General features: G+C 41.4%; 9 protein-coding genes across 9 annotated transcripts; 8 read left to right on the forward strand and 1 right to left on the reverse strand. All coding sequences in view use genetic code 12, as the record gives it.

Moving 5' to 3' along the window:
• Positions 1 to 640: 640 nt before the first annotated feature.
• On the forward strand, positions 641 to 1,708 carry CTA26 (Cta26p; the record flags this gene model as incomplete). The annotated part of the gene is made up of 1 exon (XM_051750796.1): positions 641 to 1,708. One exon carries the CDS (start codon positions 641 to 643, stop codon positions 1,706 to 1,708), a length of 1,068 nt encoding a protein of 355 aa, XP_051609923.1.
• Positions 1,709 to 1,989: 281 nt separating this feature from the next.
• ATP16 (F1F0 ATP synthase subunit delta) lies at positions 1,990 to 2,475 on the forward strand (the record flags this gene model as incomplete). The annotated part of the gene is made up of 1 exon (XM_051750797.1): positions 1,990 to 2,475. The coding sequence occupies one exon, from the start codon at positions 1,990 to 1,992 to the stop codon at positions 2,473 to 2,475; it is 486 nt and encodes a 161-aa protein (XP_051609924.1).
• A 642-nt stretch (positions 2,476 to 3,117) lies between these two features.
• On the forward strand, positions 3,118 to 4,221 carry XYL2 (L-iditol 2-dehydrogenase; the record flags this gene model as incomplete). The annotated part of the gene is made up of 1 exon (XM_051750798.1): positions 3,118 to 4,221. One exon carries the CDS (start codon positions 3,118 to 3,120, stop codon positions 4,219 to 4,221), a length of 1,104 nt encoding a protein of 367 aa, XP_051609925.1.
• Positions 4,222 to 4,375: 154 nt separating this feature from the next.
• KGF57_001580 (mitochondrial 54S ribosomal protein mL59) lies at positions 4,376 to 4,846 on the forward strand (the record flags this gene model as incomplete). Its single annotated transcript, XM_051750800.1, has 1 exon — positions 4,376 to 4,846. The coding sequence occupies one exon, from the start codon at positions 4,376 to 4,378 to the stop codon at positions 4,844 to 4,846; it is 471 nt and encodes a 156-aa protein (XP_051609926.1).
• A 585-nt stretch (positions 4,847 to 5,431) lies between these two features.
• On the forward strand, positions 5,432 to 6,478 carry KGF57_001581 (uncharacterized protein; the record flags this gene model as incomplete). The annotated part of the gene is made up of 1 exon (XM_051750801.1): positions 5,432 to 6,478. One exon carries the CDS (start codon positions 5,432 to 5,434, stop codon positions 6,476 to 6,478), a length of 1,047 nt encoding a protein of 348 aa, XP_051609927.1.
• A 182-nt stretch (positions 6,479 to 6,660) lies between these two features.
• Positions 6,661 to 9,666, forward strand: KGF57_001582 (uncharacterized protein; the record flags this gene model as incomplete). The annotated part of the gene is made up of 1 exon (XM_051750802.1): positions 6,661 to 9,666. One exon carries the CDS (start codon positions 6,661 to 6,663, stop codon positions 9,664 to 9,666), a length of 3,006 nt encoding a protein of 1,001 aa, XP_051609928.1.
• Positions 9,667 to 9,798: 132 nt separating this feature from the next.
• Positions 9,799 to 10,587, forward strand: IAH1 (isoamyl acetate-hydrolyzing esterase; the record flags this gene model as incomplete). Its single annotated transcript, XM_051750803.1, has 1 exon — positions 9,799 to 10,587. The coding sequence occupies one exon, from the start codon at positions 9,799 to 9,801 to the stop codon at positions 10,585 to 10,587; it is 789 nt and encodes a 262-aa protein (XP_051609929.1).
• Positions 10,588 to 10,637: 50 nt separating this feature from the next.
• KGF57_001584 (uncharacterized protein) lies at positions 10,638 to 12,266 on the reverse strand (the record flags this gene model as incomplete). Its single annotated transcript, XM_051750804.1, has 1 exon — positions 10,638 to 12,266. One exon carries the CDS (start codon positions 12,264 to 12,266, stop codon positions 10,638 to 10,640), a length of 1,629 nt encoding a protein of 542 aa, XP_051609930.1.
• Positions 12,267 to 13,498: 1,232 nt separating this feature from the next.
• Positions 13,499 to 14,761, forward strand: PRO1 (glutamate 5-kinase; the record flags this gene model as incomplete). Its single annotated transcript, XM_051750805.1, has 1 exon — positions 13,499 to 14,761. One exon carries the CDS (start codon positions 13,499 to 13,501, stop codon positions 14,759 to 14,761), a length of 1,263 nt encoding a protein of 420 aa, XP_051609931.1.
• Between the last annotated feature and the right edge of the window lie 92 nt (positions 14,762 to 14,853).

Below are 14,853 nucleotides of genomic sequence, written 5' to 3' on the forward strand. Positions count from 1 at the left end.
GTTTTCTCTGATACGGTAGCGCAGCTCTGTCTCTTTCGCTGGTAGATCCGTCTTTCAAAGTGGTTTACTTCTTAGAGACAATCTGCAGAAGTTAGTTGGCTGTTGTACTCAGAAGATGGTCAGACACGCCTTGAGAAGTAATTGGTTGCAGTTTACATAAGCTCCGTAAAAAAAATGTTTGTTTGTTAGTTTGTTTTCCAACGTTGAAGTAAAATTTTGCCATGAATTGCTGCAAAAATGATTGATTGGAACATACACAACAAATTCAACAACTCTATCAGATTCATAATCTACAAACACTCTGAACTTACATGGTATAAGCAGCATTTACTACATCAAATGATGAAGAAGAGTACTGAAAAAGTGTTGCACAGCTTCTGCAGCTATAAACAGGACCAACTTCCCGTTTCAACACTTTAGAGACATTTACACAAGAGTGGCCAAGCCTATTTTTCGTCCTCGATATTTGTGTGTGTGTGTGTGTGCTAACCGAACTTCCCTGACTCTTTTATCTGCTGGTATTGCACGTGCCAGTTTCGGAGAAAGACGAACAAGACAAGACAAAAAAAAAAAAATGAAGCTTGAAAATACGAGGCACACTTCAAATATACCACTAGGAGTCATACTGTTGCGTACACAAATGTCGGCTAATCTACAAACCAAGCTAGAGAACTCTCTCAATGAAGTTCTAAAAACTGCAGGCTTTATATTCGAGGTCATCAATAATAACAAGAAGCAGAGTGCTTTAATAACAGGCCCCAATAACCAGCTAATACAGCCGACAATTATCAAACAACTAACAAACCACATCAATGAGTTCGATTCAATACTTGATGAAACTGTTTTCAAATTCAATGACGCAAAATGGTGCATTGATACAATGATAGAGAATAAGCAGAAACAAGAGGAGATGAAAATAAAGGAGGAACTAGAGAGGCAGAAACGAGAGGCCGAGGCGAAGCGATTGAAAGAAGAGAAGGAAGCTAAGAAGAAAGCAGAGGAGGAGGCTGCAGCAAAAGCAAAACTAGAAGCGGAAGCCAGGTCGAAGGCGGAAGCAGAAGCAAAAGCCCAAGCGGAGAAAGAGGCCATCGAAGTAGAACGACAGAGACAAGAGGAGCAAGACAAGAAAGAACGCGAAGAGGCCGTTGAGAGAGAGCGGAAGGAGACAGAAGAGAGGAGTAGACAAGAGCAGCAACAGAAGTTGCAACCCCAGAACCAAACGCAAAAACAATTTGACAACTTTGATGACTTGATGGATTTCAACATGGATGATCTAGGTCAAGATAATGACAATGCAGCCATCAACGACCAGAACGACTTTTTGGCATCTATGAATTATGACAACATGAACATGGACATGGCCTTAGAAGATACAAACAAAGCCGACAATGGTGTATTTGATGATTTCAATATCGATGACTTAGACACAGGCAATAATGAGCCGAATAAATTGGCAAGTGCCAACAATACCAACGAAAGCACTGCTAGCAAAAAGAACAATCCCCACAATAAACCCGTAGAGAATGTGGATGACATGGGTTTGGATATGAACAATTTACTAGGCAATGATGAGCTGATACTAGATGGATTAAACATGAGCTTATTAGAAGGCGGACTCGATGCTGGGGACGATGCAGGTAACCCCATCGATTCACAGTTGGGTGACGAATTTGATGTTGACAATTTTTTGAATCAGTTTGGTAATTAGAAGAAGAATGTGTGTACGTATTAGGGAGTAATTTTTGAACCTCTTGGGTTTGCTTTTTCTACTCTACTCCCAATTTGGAAGTCTACGCGGCAAACCAATTATATCGAAGCAGGATACATTAGTACTGCATACAAATTTGTTCTGTTTCGGTCAAGTGAAGAACCAGAGAAAAAAAAAAAAAAAAGAGCGAGTCAAAAGAAAGAGAGAGAGGGAGAAAAAAAATTGGAAAAACCGTAGACACCATCTAATCCCAGTTCAAGTTCGAACCACACAGAGTCACAATGTTTAGACAATCTTTACGTCAAGTCTCCAAACAATCCATATCGGCTGTGAGAAGAACCTACGCTACAGAGGCTGCACCATCATCCGATGCCTTGAAGTTGTCGTTGGCTTTACCATTCCAAACTTTATTCGCTGAGTCTGAAGTTCAACAAGTAAACTTGCCATCAGTCAATGGTGACTTGGGTATATTGGCCAACCACATTCCAATTGTAGAGCAATTGAGACCTGGTTTGTTGGAAATCATCTCCAAAGGTGGTGAAACCGAACAATACTTTGTTAGTGGAGGTATTGCCATGGTACAACCAGGAAACAAGTTGACTATAAGTGCAATTGAGGCTTTCAAGCCAGATCAAATTGATGCTTCTGCCGTTAAGAATTTGATTGCTGATGCACAAAAGAGAGCTGAATCTGGTGATGAAACTGTTGCCGCTGAAGCTGGTATTGAATTGGAGGTATTGGAAGCCTTGCAACACGTTGCTAAGTAGAGATGACGTATATGGGTGTAGGGCGTAGCCTTGGAATGTATGATACAGGTGTATAGACGATATACGTGAGATCACCAGATTGTATAATTCCTGTATAGAAATAAAAGTGGGTTATCATTTTCAGGAAATTTATCACCCCTCTCACCCGCACTTTCTACTCAGGTTATCACTCATTAGCAATTTCTTCAAAAGCTCACCTGCAGCTCTGAGTCCAAGTAAATGAGTAAACATCCAAGTATTCGGGAAAATTGTGTTTATTATCCGGAGAAATTGCAAAAAAAAAAAAAAAAATTTTTTCTTTTTTCTCCATTGTTGGGGACGACGTTGAAGGAAAAATGACAGCAAGGTTGATATAAACAATCTCTCCGGTCTGTGACCCGAAGGGGCTGCTAGTGTAGATCCAGTGAGCACTGTTTACCAAATACGAGTCTCGGTAAGATTATTCCTTCTATGTTGGGGAGGGGGTGGGAAAAGTAGTTTACGGATTAGAAACATACGAAAATCAAACGTTCCCGCAGCAAAAGGGTTCTGTGTCATGTTGTGTATATCGCCTATATAAGGTTACGTTCTTCCCTCCTTCCCCAGGGGGCAATTAATTTTTTTCTCTTCAAACAGTTCTTTCCAATCCAACTATAGCCAAATATGTCCGATAATCAGCATGGTAACCCATCCTTGGTCCTCAACAAGATTGACGATTTGTCGTTTGAAGACTTGTCAATTCCCCAAATCAAAGAACCAACTGATGTCATTGTCGAAGTGAAAAAGACTGGAATTTGCGGTTCGGATATTCACTATTACGCACATGGTAAAATCGGACAGTTTGTCTTGAGAAAGCCAATGGTCATGGGCCATGAATCGTCGGGTGTGGTTAGCAAAGTCGGTCCAAGTGTCAAGCATTTAAAAGCTGGTGATAGGGTTACTATTGAACCGGGCGTTCCATCGAGATATAGTGACGCCTACAAGTCCGGCAAGTACGAATTGTGTCCTTGCATGAGCTTTGCCGCTACTCCGCCAACAAACCCAGAAGACGAAACTGCTCAGGGAACCTTGTGTAAGTACTACAGAGCTCCAGCCGATTTCCTTTACAAGCTACCAGAGAGTGTCAGTTTGGAACTAGGAGCCATGGTTGAGCCATTGAGCGTTGGTGTCCATGCCATCAAACTAGTCAACTTGTCCTTTGGGGAAAACGTGGTCGTTTTTGGTGCCGGCCCTGTTGGATTATTGGCTGCATCTGCCGCAAAGGTTTACGGAGCACAAAATGTTATGGTTGTGGACATTTTCGATGACAAGTTGGAATTGGCCCAGGAGATTGGCGCTGCCACACATGTTTTCAACTCGAAAACCGGTGACTACAAAGACTTGATTAAAGCTTTCGGAGATGTTAGACCTGATGTCGTTTTGGAGTGTAGTGGCGCTGCTGCATGTATCAAATTGTCGGTTCAGGTTGTCGCTGACGGAGGGAGAATTGCCCAAATTGGTAATGCCGGTGGCGACGTTCCCTTCCCAATTATTGAATTTGCCACCAGAGAGATAACCTTGTTTGGCAGTTTCAGATACGGTTACGGTGACTATGCGACTGCAATCAAAATCTTGGAACAAAACTACGGCCGTGGAAAAGAACACATTTTAGTTGACTTTGAGAAATTGATCACAAACAGGTTCCCCTTTGATGACGCTATCAAGGCCTACGATACCGTCAGGGCAGGAAAAGGTACTGTCAAGTGTATAATTGATGGTCCAAAGTAGATTTTTTGTATGTCGTAGCTACCAATCGAACTGAAAAATTTAATCGATATTTTTTTTTTTTCTTCTTCTTCTACTTCTTCTACTTCTTCTACTTCACTTTTTGAATCCCTATTCTTTAACACTCTACAGAACCCTTAGTTTGCACACATCTACAATGTCTCTTACGGCCAAGGAGGCGTTTGCAAAGCTTCCTCAGAAGCTACATAACTTTTTCATCAAGTACCCACCAAGACCATTTTCTGAGTACAAGAACGGACCATCGGTGATATCTGACCCAAAGAAAAATCCCTTTTTCCCAAACAAGAATACAGAGACAGGAAGGTGGCACGGCTCGCTTTATTCACGTAGAAGATCTGCTGACTTGTTCAAATTGGCTAAGAAGTTTGGCATACAAGACCTTTTACCACCAACCCCAAGGAAGTTCCACGAGGACAAATACAACAACAAGAAGTGGATGCAAGGTATGGTTCAACCAGCAGGCAGAGCTGATCAAGCGGAATTGGAGGAGAAGTTTAAGAAGAGAGAAGAAGCAATTAAGAACATGGACAAGATCATTGCCAAGGCAAGACCAGGTTATAAGAAATTGTTAAAGAAGAGAGAAGAAAGAAAGCCTACATGGTTTTGAAAATGTATATAGAAAATTTGATTTGATTTTACCTTATATTTATTTGTAATTTTCTTCTTGCTAACGGCCCCTACCACGTCCCCTTCCTCTTAAACCTCCACGTTTGACGGGTTTTGCGCTTGGACCTGCACCGTGGCCCTTTAGCTTTGTTTGAGACTTCTCCAACACGCTCTCGATGTTTAAGTCTTCGGGTAGTAATATCTGTCTGATCTGGTTCCCCCGAATGTTGATGTACTGTAGCAATATCGGGTCCTGGTACTTTTGTTGTAGTTTAACGTTCTTTAAATTTAAATTCATCAGCGGCGTACACGACAAGAGAGTGCCGTTGATGACATTACCATTTTTTAATTCAACAGTAACAGGCTGGTTGGTGGAGTTGGGTATGTTCATCAAAAATCGTACCAATTTCATCTTGTCAATGGGGACTGCTGCAGCCTGGTTCAATGAGCTTGGGAACAGTAGAGTGTCAACTTTTTCTTACCAGTGTTTATTTCGCTGTTCATTTTTTTTTTATTAATTTTTTTTTTTTTTTTTTTTACTATAAAGCCAAAGGTGTTGAAGGCACACACTTCCACGCAAGCCTAAATGACCAACACATTGATAGATAATATAAAAAGCATTCCGCCGGTGACCCGGTTCTTTACTATATCAACTGTATTAGCATGCTTGGGAGTGACTACGTTTTCGGCGTTTCCTGCATTATACATCAATCTAGGCGAATTATTGAATGAATATGTGTTAATACGAGCCGTGTTCCGATACGGGCTGTATTTTGACATTTTCAAGGTTGTTGCCACCAGTGTTCTCAGCTGGTACAGATTTGTCACTTCTTTTTTGATCCCACCGGGGATCATGTCCCCAAACAGAATCAATGCCTTATTTGACGCCTATTTCTTTTACACTTTTTCCAACCACTTGGAAGCACACGAGGGCAAATTCAATGGTAATTTTCCTGACTACTTGTGGTTCATTATCTTGTGTGGGTCTTGTATCCAGGTACTCAATCTAACGTTGGAAGCTATCACCGGAGACTCTTATTTCCCGCACGAGAACTTACTTGCCTGTTTGACATACGTCTGGTCAAGAAGTTTGAAGAACGCAAGAATCAACTTGTTGGGCTTGGTCCCTATAAAGGCGTATTACTTGCCATTGGGTAATTTGATTGTGAAACTCATTCTCGGAGGTCCTGTGTCGCTCATTGATACCTTGGTGGGAATTGTTAGTGGTTACTTGTACCTTTGCGTTCAGCTGAATACGATGCCAATCTACAATTTGTTACCAGGAGCTTATGGAGTTACAAAGAAGAAGAGATACGATGAAGGCAGAAGAGTTGGGATGACTCATGTGGATACCCCGTCGCACTTTGGTCAATTTCAGGCTGACTACATCGACGATAGCATATACGACAAGGGTTATTTAAAGGCCCCACAGTGGTTGTACAACTTTTTGTCATATCCAGCAAACACCTCTGTGAGGACTACGGCATTTACTGCGGCTCCGGCTCCTGGTGGACCCCTATCAAGAACTCAAGCCCAAAGACAAACGCCGGTTGGTAGTGCTACTACTGGGTATTCTTGGTTTGGTGGAAACGGTACAGCTTTCAGAGGAAAAGGTCATAGATTGGGTGACTAAGTGGAATGTGTGTAAGTTGTGTAAAACATAAGTTAGTAGTTTCTCAACACAGTATGTGCGCATGTTCGCAATCCAAAAAAAAAAATTAAAAAAAAAAACGCGGATTACATAGCTGATAATAAAATTACCCAAACACCGAAACTTTATCACACAATCAAATACAGGCAATTTGGCCATTGAGGATGTCTACACCGGTTACTGGAGGGCTGTCTAAGCCAACTACGCAACGAGCCTTTAGTGATGACCTTCGTGACCTCGGGTCGTCGGTTGCACTGCTTGCTGGGAGTACTTCCAGAAATAGGTCAACAAGTGTACAACGCAGAAAGTCAAAACCCACATTGAAAAAGGCTGGCAGTATTAGTCATCCCAAGTTGATATATTCAGTCGATGATGATATCAGTGAGCAAGTGAATGAGAATGGAGAAGGAGACAATGAAGATGACCAAGAATCCACAATTCGAAATGACAAGGATTATCTTGAAGGGTACCATGATGCATTGAGAGCTTTCCACCAGAGGAAGAGCAGTAAAAGCCCAATGAGACTGTATCAGGATTTTTCAGAAAGAACCCCATTGCGTACCCCTGCTGAATTAGCAGATATAGAGTCGGTAATTGCCAAAGATTTACATGAAGCGGAGCAAAACATCAAACGATTGAAAGCAACAGACCCCAAACGATTTGGTAGTGTGGATAAGTTGGACTTTATAGAAGACCACCAAGGTGATGAAGAAGCTGAAGATGGTGAAGATGCGGATGATTATGGGTCGATTCATTCCAACTCGTCTGCTGAGTCTTTGAATTTGAAAGATCGACAACATGCCATTAATGAGACACACCCTTTTGGTATAAAAATTTGGAAACCTTCCTTGTACAAAAAGAAAAGATCCGTTGCGGCAAGGGCGGATGAGGATATCCACGATTTTGATCCAAGGCGTCCAACTTCGTCCAGAATCTTTTGGGGTGTGAGACTTACTAATATCATGTGGAGCTTGACAGCTGGTTTGTTGATCTACGTTGCTTGTCTAATTGGTGCAGCTTTTGTTTTTGTGTTTTCTGGATTTGCTATCAGCTCTGGCCTGAGATTGTATGTGAGAGCGTTTTTAAGGTTGGGGAGATATTGGCTTTACCCGTTTGGAAAATTTGTTCTCTTAAATAAGGAGAAAAATTACATGGATGAGGACCAGTTGGAAGGGAGAACTCTCAATGAGTTTCATCAGTGGAGATTACAAGAGGAAGGGCGACTATTTTTTGCTCCTCCAAGGCGATACACAGGGTCAGCAGAAGAGTCAGCTCCCTTGATGAAAGACCACAAGGGAAGGCCCTTGAGAGACGCGTACAATTCATTGGCCACGGACAGCGAGCGAAGTGAACAAGTGCACGAGGGAGACGCAGACGAAAATGAAGAAAGCAACGATATCAAGGTGAGGTTCTTTGGCCGAGGTGATTGGACCGCGGGACGTATTGCATTTTACTTGTACTTTTACTTGATAGTGCAACCTATATCCTATTTCTTTGGTGCTCTAAGTTGGTTGATTGTTTTCACTATTCCCATGGCTAATATAACTTCAACATTAAACGACCATGTTAGACGCCATCCATTGGCGTTGGACTTTGAGATGGAAAAGGAATATTACAAAAGAAGAGAAAAGAACCCGTCATTGAAAAAGAAGAAGCAGGTGATCTTGTTGTGTACTTATAGGTGTTGTGGTTGGCATTACTACAAATACACTATTGATGGCACAAACATCTTTTTCATCAATTTACTTTCCATGGTTTTATTTGTCATTGTGGATTTCTACTTTTTAAAAGAGTCATTGCATTGGAAATCTTTCTTGACTGATGCAAACGTAATTTTCTGTTTGTGTTTATTCTCGATTATTCCTTTGGCGTACTTTATTGGACAAGCTGTTGCGTCCATTTCAGCGCAGTCTTCAATGGGTGTTGGTGCTGTTATTAATGCATTCTTTTCCACCATTGTCGAAATCTTTCTATATTGTGTCGCGTTGAATCAATCGAAAGGGAAATTGGTGGAGGGTTCCATGATTGGATCGATACTTGGTGGTGTTTTGCTTCTTCCCGGATTGTCCATGTGTGGTGGGGCATTGAAGCGGAAAACTCAGAGATACAATCCACGCTCCGCTGGTGTTTCTTCCACCATGTTGCTATTCGCAATGGTCACGATGTTTGCTCCATCATTGTTTTATCAAATTTATGGTTCGTATGAGATCAAATGTAGTGGATGTGATGAAGGAAAGGGCGTGGATGACTGTACAACGTGTCGGTTTACCCAACCATCTTTCTCATTAGACCCCTTGTATTACAAGGTCATCAAGCCATTTTCATTGACAGTGGCTATTGCATTGTTTGCAGCTTACGTATGTGGGTTGTTTTTTACTTTGAGGACCCATGCTTCGTTAATTTGGGCAACAAACTCACATGAAGCTGTAAAGAGAGAGGAGCATCAAAAAGCGCCCAGTATTGCTGACGCTCCCGTGCAGCAGCGGCAACAGCAACAGCTGTCGCAACAGAGGTTGGCGATTGCTCCTACAAGAAGTTTGGGCAGACGATCTGTTGATAGTATAATATCTGCATCAGAGACAGAAATAAACAAAGAAGGGAAGGAAGATGCAGGTGAGAATGGAGGTCACGACGCACCCAACTGGTCAAAAAAGAAATCAACAATAATTTTGTTAGGGGCGACTATCTTGTATGCTATTATTGCTGAAATTCTTGTCGATAATGTGGACTCCATTCTTGCCGATTTCCCAATTGATCCCAAATTCTTGGGGTTGACCATTTTTGCACTAGTGCCAAACACGACCGAGTTTTTGAATGCCATTTCGTTTGCCATTGGTGGTAACGTTGCATTGTCGATGGAGATTGGAAGTGCTTACGCATTACAAGTTGTTCTAATTCAAATCCCCAGTTTAGTTGTTTATTCTGTTTTGAAGGATTTTGTCAATGTCGAGCAGATATTCTCGTTAGTGTTCCCACGTTGGGATATCATTGCAACGTTGATATCTATTTATTTATTTACCTACATCTACGCCGAAGGGAAATCAAATTACTTCAAGGGGGTCATTTTGATTTTGATTTACCTAGTGGTAATGATTGGATTTTGGTTTAATGGAATCATCGAGGAGTTGGATGGTACTTTAGGAGATTATAAGGTGTTAATCGGTGGTTGATAGGATCGTAGTGAAGGGGAGTACTTTTTTCTTTTTTTTTTTTTTATTTAGCGCTTAATATTCTGTAGCATGTCTGCAAAATTCAACAAACGACGTCTTTCCAGAAACACACACTTCAGTTTCATCATGAATATGGACAAGTTTATTCTATTCGGGGACTCAATTACACAGTACGGTAACGAAATAGTTGACGGATTTGCCCTTCAACCTGAACTCCAAAACGCTTACATTAGACGACTCGACATTGTCAATCGCGGATTTAGTGGATACAATTCAGAGCACGCTAGATTGCTACTCCCCAAAATTCTTGACGCAGAGTTAAACGAAACAAGGGACAATGTGAAGTTAATGACGATATTCTTTGGTACAAACGATGGACTCGTTGGCGTCAATCCCATCCAGCCAGTCGAGCTATCAAGATACAAAGAGAATATCGAATACTTGGTTGAGTTGGCACTTGCAAACAATATCAAACCAATTGTGATTGGACCCAGCTTACACGATTACAAACTCGGAGCTGAGCATTTTGATGACTTGAAAGACACCGAGGCTGCCACTTGTGAACGATACTGGCACTACTCTGAGGGTGCAAAGAGTATTTGCCATAAGCTCGATGTTCCATTTATTGATTTGTGGGAAGAATTTAGACGAAATGGCGGCTGGACAATTGAACAATTGCTTGCACACAAGAAAGATTCTCCTGTTGCGGAAGTGAGTTCATTGAGCAGCTATTTGAATGATGGAATTCACTTCACCCCTAAAGCATACAAGATATTGCACAAGGCGATTCTCAAAACCATTGAGCAAAATTATCCTGAATATTTGCCTGAAAATTTGTCCTTCAAAACGGCTTATTGGCGGGATATAAACCCAAAAGATCCAAGCTCCATTTTCAAAGAAGAGAAGCAATTATACTTGTAGAATATTTCCAAACCCCCCCCCCGTCATATACACTTTATAGATCTATATTCTCAATCCGAGTCCAACTCAATTGTAGTACTCTCTTCTAAGTCCTTTTCGGTTTTGGCCCTTCTTTCATCTCGGGAACTTAAATAGAAAACCACCTGTGTTAAAATTAGTCCCACCGAAGCCAACACCGCTGTGTAAGTAAACCCAACAAAATACTCAGGTTTATCATTGGTATTCCAAACAAGAATGGGCACCCATGCGCCAGTAACGTATGCCAACGTGTTTGTAACAACAACAACGAAATTTCTCTTCAAGTCATCTGCGTATAGCAACCGGTTAACCCAAGAGAAGATGAATGGCTGGCCCCACATTGTAGGAACACCAATCAAGAAATATGAGAACCAGTGAAGCCCCAATGGGATTGTCCAAGCGGCAAGTAATGAGCATCCTATAATCACACACACGAAATAAGCATTGACAAACCACACATTCTTTCTGCCTCCTAGGATGTCGTTTGCATACGCAAATAATATTGTTATACCAATAGCAATAGCACTGAGAACCGACGGCCATGTATTGTACACGCTCGACGGCTTATGCAAGTAATTCTTCATGAAGGATTGGAAAGTAGGCTGCGAGTTGGCAGCACAACTATTATTGTAGCACAAGAATAATAGGGGAAACACGTAGATGTGCCACGTATTAAAGAATGATTTGATCTTTTGCCATGAAAAGGGCTGTCTGGTGTTTAGTTCAGCTCCTAGCAATCTTCTTCTTTCCAACCCCACCAACTTGTCCTCATCAGTGAAGTAAAAGGCATCGGTGGTCAGAGGTGTATTTGGATCAACAATCATGGTGTATATACCAATGGGGAAACTGATGACCGCGTCAAACACAAACATCCACTTGAAAGGTGGCAAGCTTGAGTGCTTGAACAGCTTGATGATTGCTTGTTGCAAAAGGGGACTGATAATCCCTGCTAGACCCGAACTAACTGCAAAGTATGACGACCGTTTCAGCAACTCGGGGGTACCGTAATTGGACCCCAACAAGTACTCCAAAGCAGGGAAATACCCAGACTCTAACAACCCTATGAAGAACCGCAACGCATACATTCCCTTGATATTTGTTGGTGGAACAGTAATCATCAACAACGTCAAAATCAGCCAGAGTATTTCCAAACCACCAAGGTAAAACCTGGCTGATATTCTGTGCAAGATCATGTTGGATGGAATTTGGCCAATGATGTATCCCACGGTGAATAATGTAACCATATAGTTGTATTGGTTATTATTCATACTGTAGTACTCCTCCATTCCGTTAACATAAGCAGTTGTGACGTTTGACTGGTTCAAGTTTTTGATGAAGTAGCCCAAACATGATGAAGTCAACAAGAAAAAGTCCAATTTGAAAAGGTACTTTTGCTCCTTGGGATGCTTCCCAGTACCGTCCCAGAAAAACTTCTTGATCTTGAATGAAAGAGAATTGTCTCTTTGTTGAATTTGTTCGGGAGTTAATGTTGAGCTTGAGATGTCAATGTATTGCGATGGAACTTGCTTTTGGACCACAGTAACATCATCTCCTTTAGTGGGGTGCAATGGTTGATTTGAAGATTGGGAAGAATTGGTTGAGACTGTTGTAAGTTTTCCCACATGTTCTTGAGCCAAGATTAGATTCTTCAAGTTGACCATGATGGGCAAAGGCTGCAATTTTGCAAAATTTTATCTTGGCAGGTTGGGGACCAAGATCTGACAGGAGAAATGCCACTGAGTATCTCTCTCTCTCTATATATATATATATATCAACACTCTACACCTGAGCTAGTGAGAGCCCAAGGCGATGTTTATAACCATGTTTAATTCTATTGTTTTAAGCATAGGCAGAGGAGGAGTGCATAGAAGAAAATTAATTGTGTTATTTGCAACTGATTAATAACTGTGGCGTCAACTAATATTTGCAAAGAAACACAACAATTGACATAACCAAGACTATAAGCGGGGCGCATTAACAGTGACCGATTTGTAATCAATTAATAGAGTAGATATACAATTAGCAAGTCCGACACTACTTGTGGGAGATTTCGCTCAATAGATTGATCGTTTTAGCAATGCTTCCCAATAAAAAAAAAAAAAAAAAGAAAAAATGTGGCGCAAATTGACAATAGACTCAGTAGAGATTGTAAGTTATTGTAATGCATCTCGAAGTATAATATGATGTTCTTCTTTATATCCAAGTCGCAAATTGACTTGTTTACCGCTGCCATATAACGAAACTTGTAATGTCACCTCCTTGCAAATATCAATGATAGCATGCTTTACAAACACCTCTTTGTTTGGCTGAGATACACCATTTGTGATACAGCTGCAAGTATTTCAATGCGCAACCCTTCAAGCTCACATGTGCGGCTTCTAAAAGACACAGTGTCTTTCATTGTGTGTGGCGTAATCGCTAATTCATATCTCGCAATTGTGGTTGCAAAAATAAAAGAATATAAAAACATCATGCCATTAATTTGCACCGCCGTGACAAAGTAGATCATACATGCAACTTCCAGGATCCAAGCTGTAAAAAAAAAAAAAAGAATTGGATTTGGATAGCACTTAAGGGCAAGTATTGTTTTCTCAATGCATTCGGTGTAGGAATGTGCTTTTCCTCAATTGTGGTGGTACAGCTCTTTCACGAAAAACAAATGAAGCCACAGCTACTAGGGTAATCTATTCTAAGCTTAAATAAATAGTCAAACACATATACATCACGACGCAAAAAGTAGCTCCAACATTGATGCTCCCCCCCCCCCCCAAAATGGGGTTCACATATCGGCCTGACATCGCCCCTGGTAGCGCAAAATCACAAAAATGACTCAAGTTCTGAAAAATTTTGGCAATCTCATTCAATGGCATAACTCCAGCTCACCAGTTTCGACATGACAACCTTTGAACAAAGAGAATTCACCATTGTGGTGAAGATAGGATCTTCATCCTTGGTTGATGCTGTCACCAGAGAACCCAGGATTGCAAATATGGCGCTCATTGTTGAAACTATAACCAAGCTTCGTCGTCAAGGACACAAGATCATCATCGTGTCCTCGGGTGCTATTGCATTTGGTATGAAGGTGATGGGGTTGCAAACCAAACCGCCTAAATTAGCGGCAGTGCAGGCACTAGCTTCCATAGGGCAAGGAAAACTAATAGGGTTGTTCAACGATTTGTTTCGTCAAATGGACCAAACCACTGCACAAATTTTGATCACAAGGAACGACATAGTGGACTACACTCAGTACAAAAATGCCAAAAACACAATCAATGAATTGTTAGAAATGGGCGTGATTCCAATCGTTAATGAAAATGACACCTTGTCTGTGTCAGAGATCAAATTTGGTGATAACGATACCCTATCAGCCATAACTGCAGGTATGATTCATGCAGACTACCTATTTCTCATGACCGATGTGGAATGTTTATACACAGAAAACCCAAGGACAAACCCCAATGCGGAGCCGATCTTGGTGGTTGACAATATTGACAATTTGAGTGTGAGCACAAGCGATGATGCTGGGGCAGGGTCGAATGTGGGTACCGGTGGAATGACAACCAAGTTAATTGCCGCAGAACTTGCAACCAATGTTGGCGTCACGACAATTGTCACTTTGTCAACTCAGCCACATTACATTCTCGATATAGTTGCTCATATACAGTCGCAAGATGAAGCATTGACTATTTCCGAACAACGAGAGGTTCTACAAAGGGACATTCAGAACAAGATTATTCCATTGCATACTAGGTTCCTTGCTTTGCCTCAAGATACCCAAATCAAATCAGATAGAAGGTTCTGGATTTTACACGGTTTGAAAACCAAGGGGGCATTGATCATAGATGGAGGGTGCTTTGCCGCGCTCACCCGGAGAGACAGAGCAGGTTTGTTACCAGCGGGAATCATTGATGTGGTGGGAAACTTTCATGCAAATGAATGTGTGGCGATAAAAGTTGTCGCTGATCGTACGAAATTGACGGAGCTGAATATGATTGAGGTTGGTCATTGCCGTGTGAATTACACTGCCAATGAAATAAGATTGATCAAGGGCCACAAGAGTAGTCAGATAGAGTCCATATTGGGGTATGCTGATAGTGAATATGTTGCACACAGAGATAACCTAGCATTTCCACCGGTAACCCCTTCTTCGACATAGTTTCACTTGTATGTAGCTTGTGTGAATAGTGATGCTCACAGAGGAAAAAATAAAAAAAATAAAAAAAAAGAAAAGAACAATAGAATTCCCCA

This window comes from Candida theae (genome assembly GCF_024610275.1).
Source record: "Candida theae strain CBS 12239 chromosome Unknown scaffold47, whole genome shotgun sequence".
Lineage (NCBI taxonomy): Eukaryota > Fungi > Ascomycota > Pichiomycetes > Serinales > Debaryomycetaceae > Lodderomyces > Lodderomyces theae.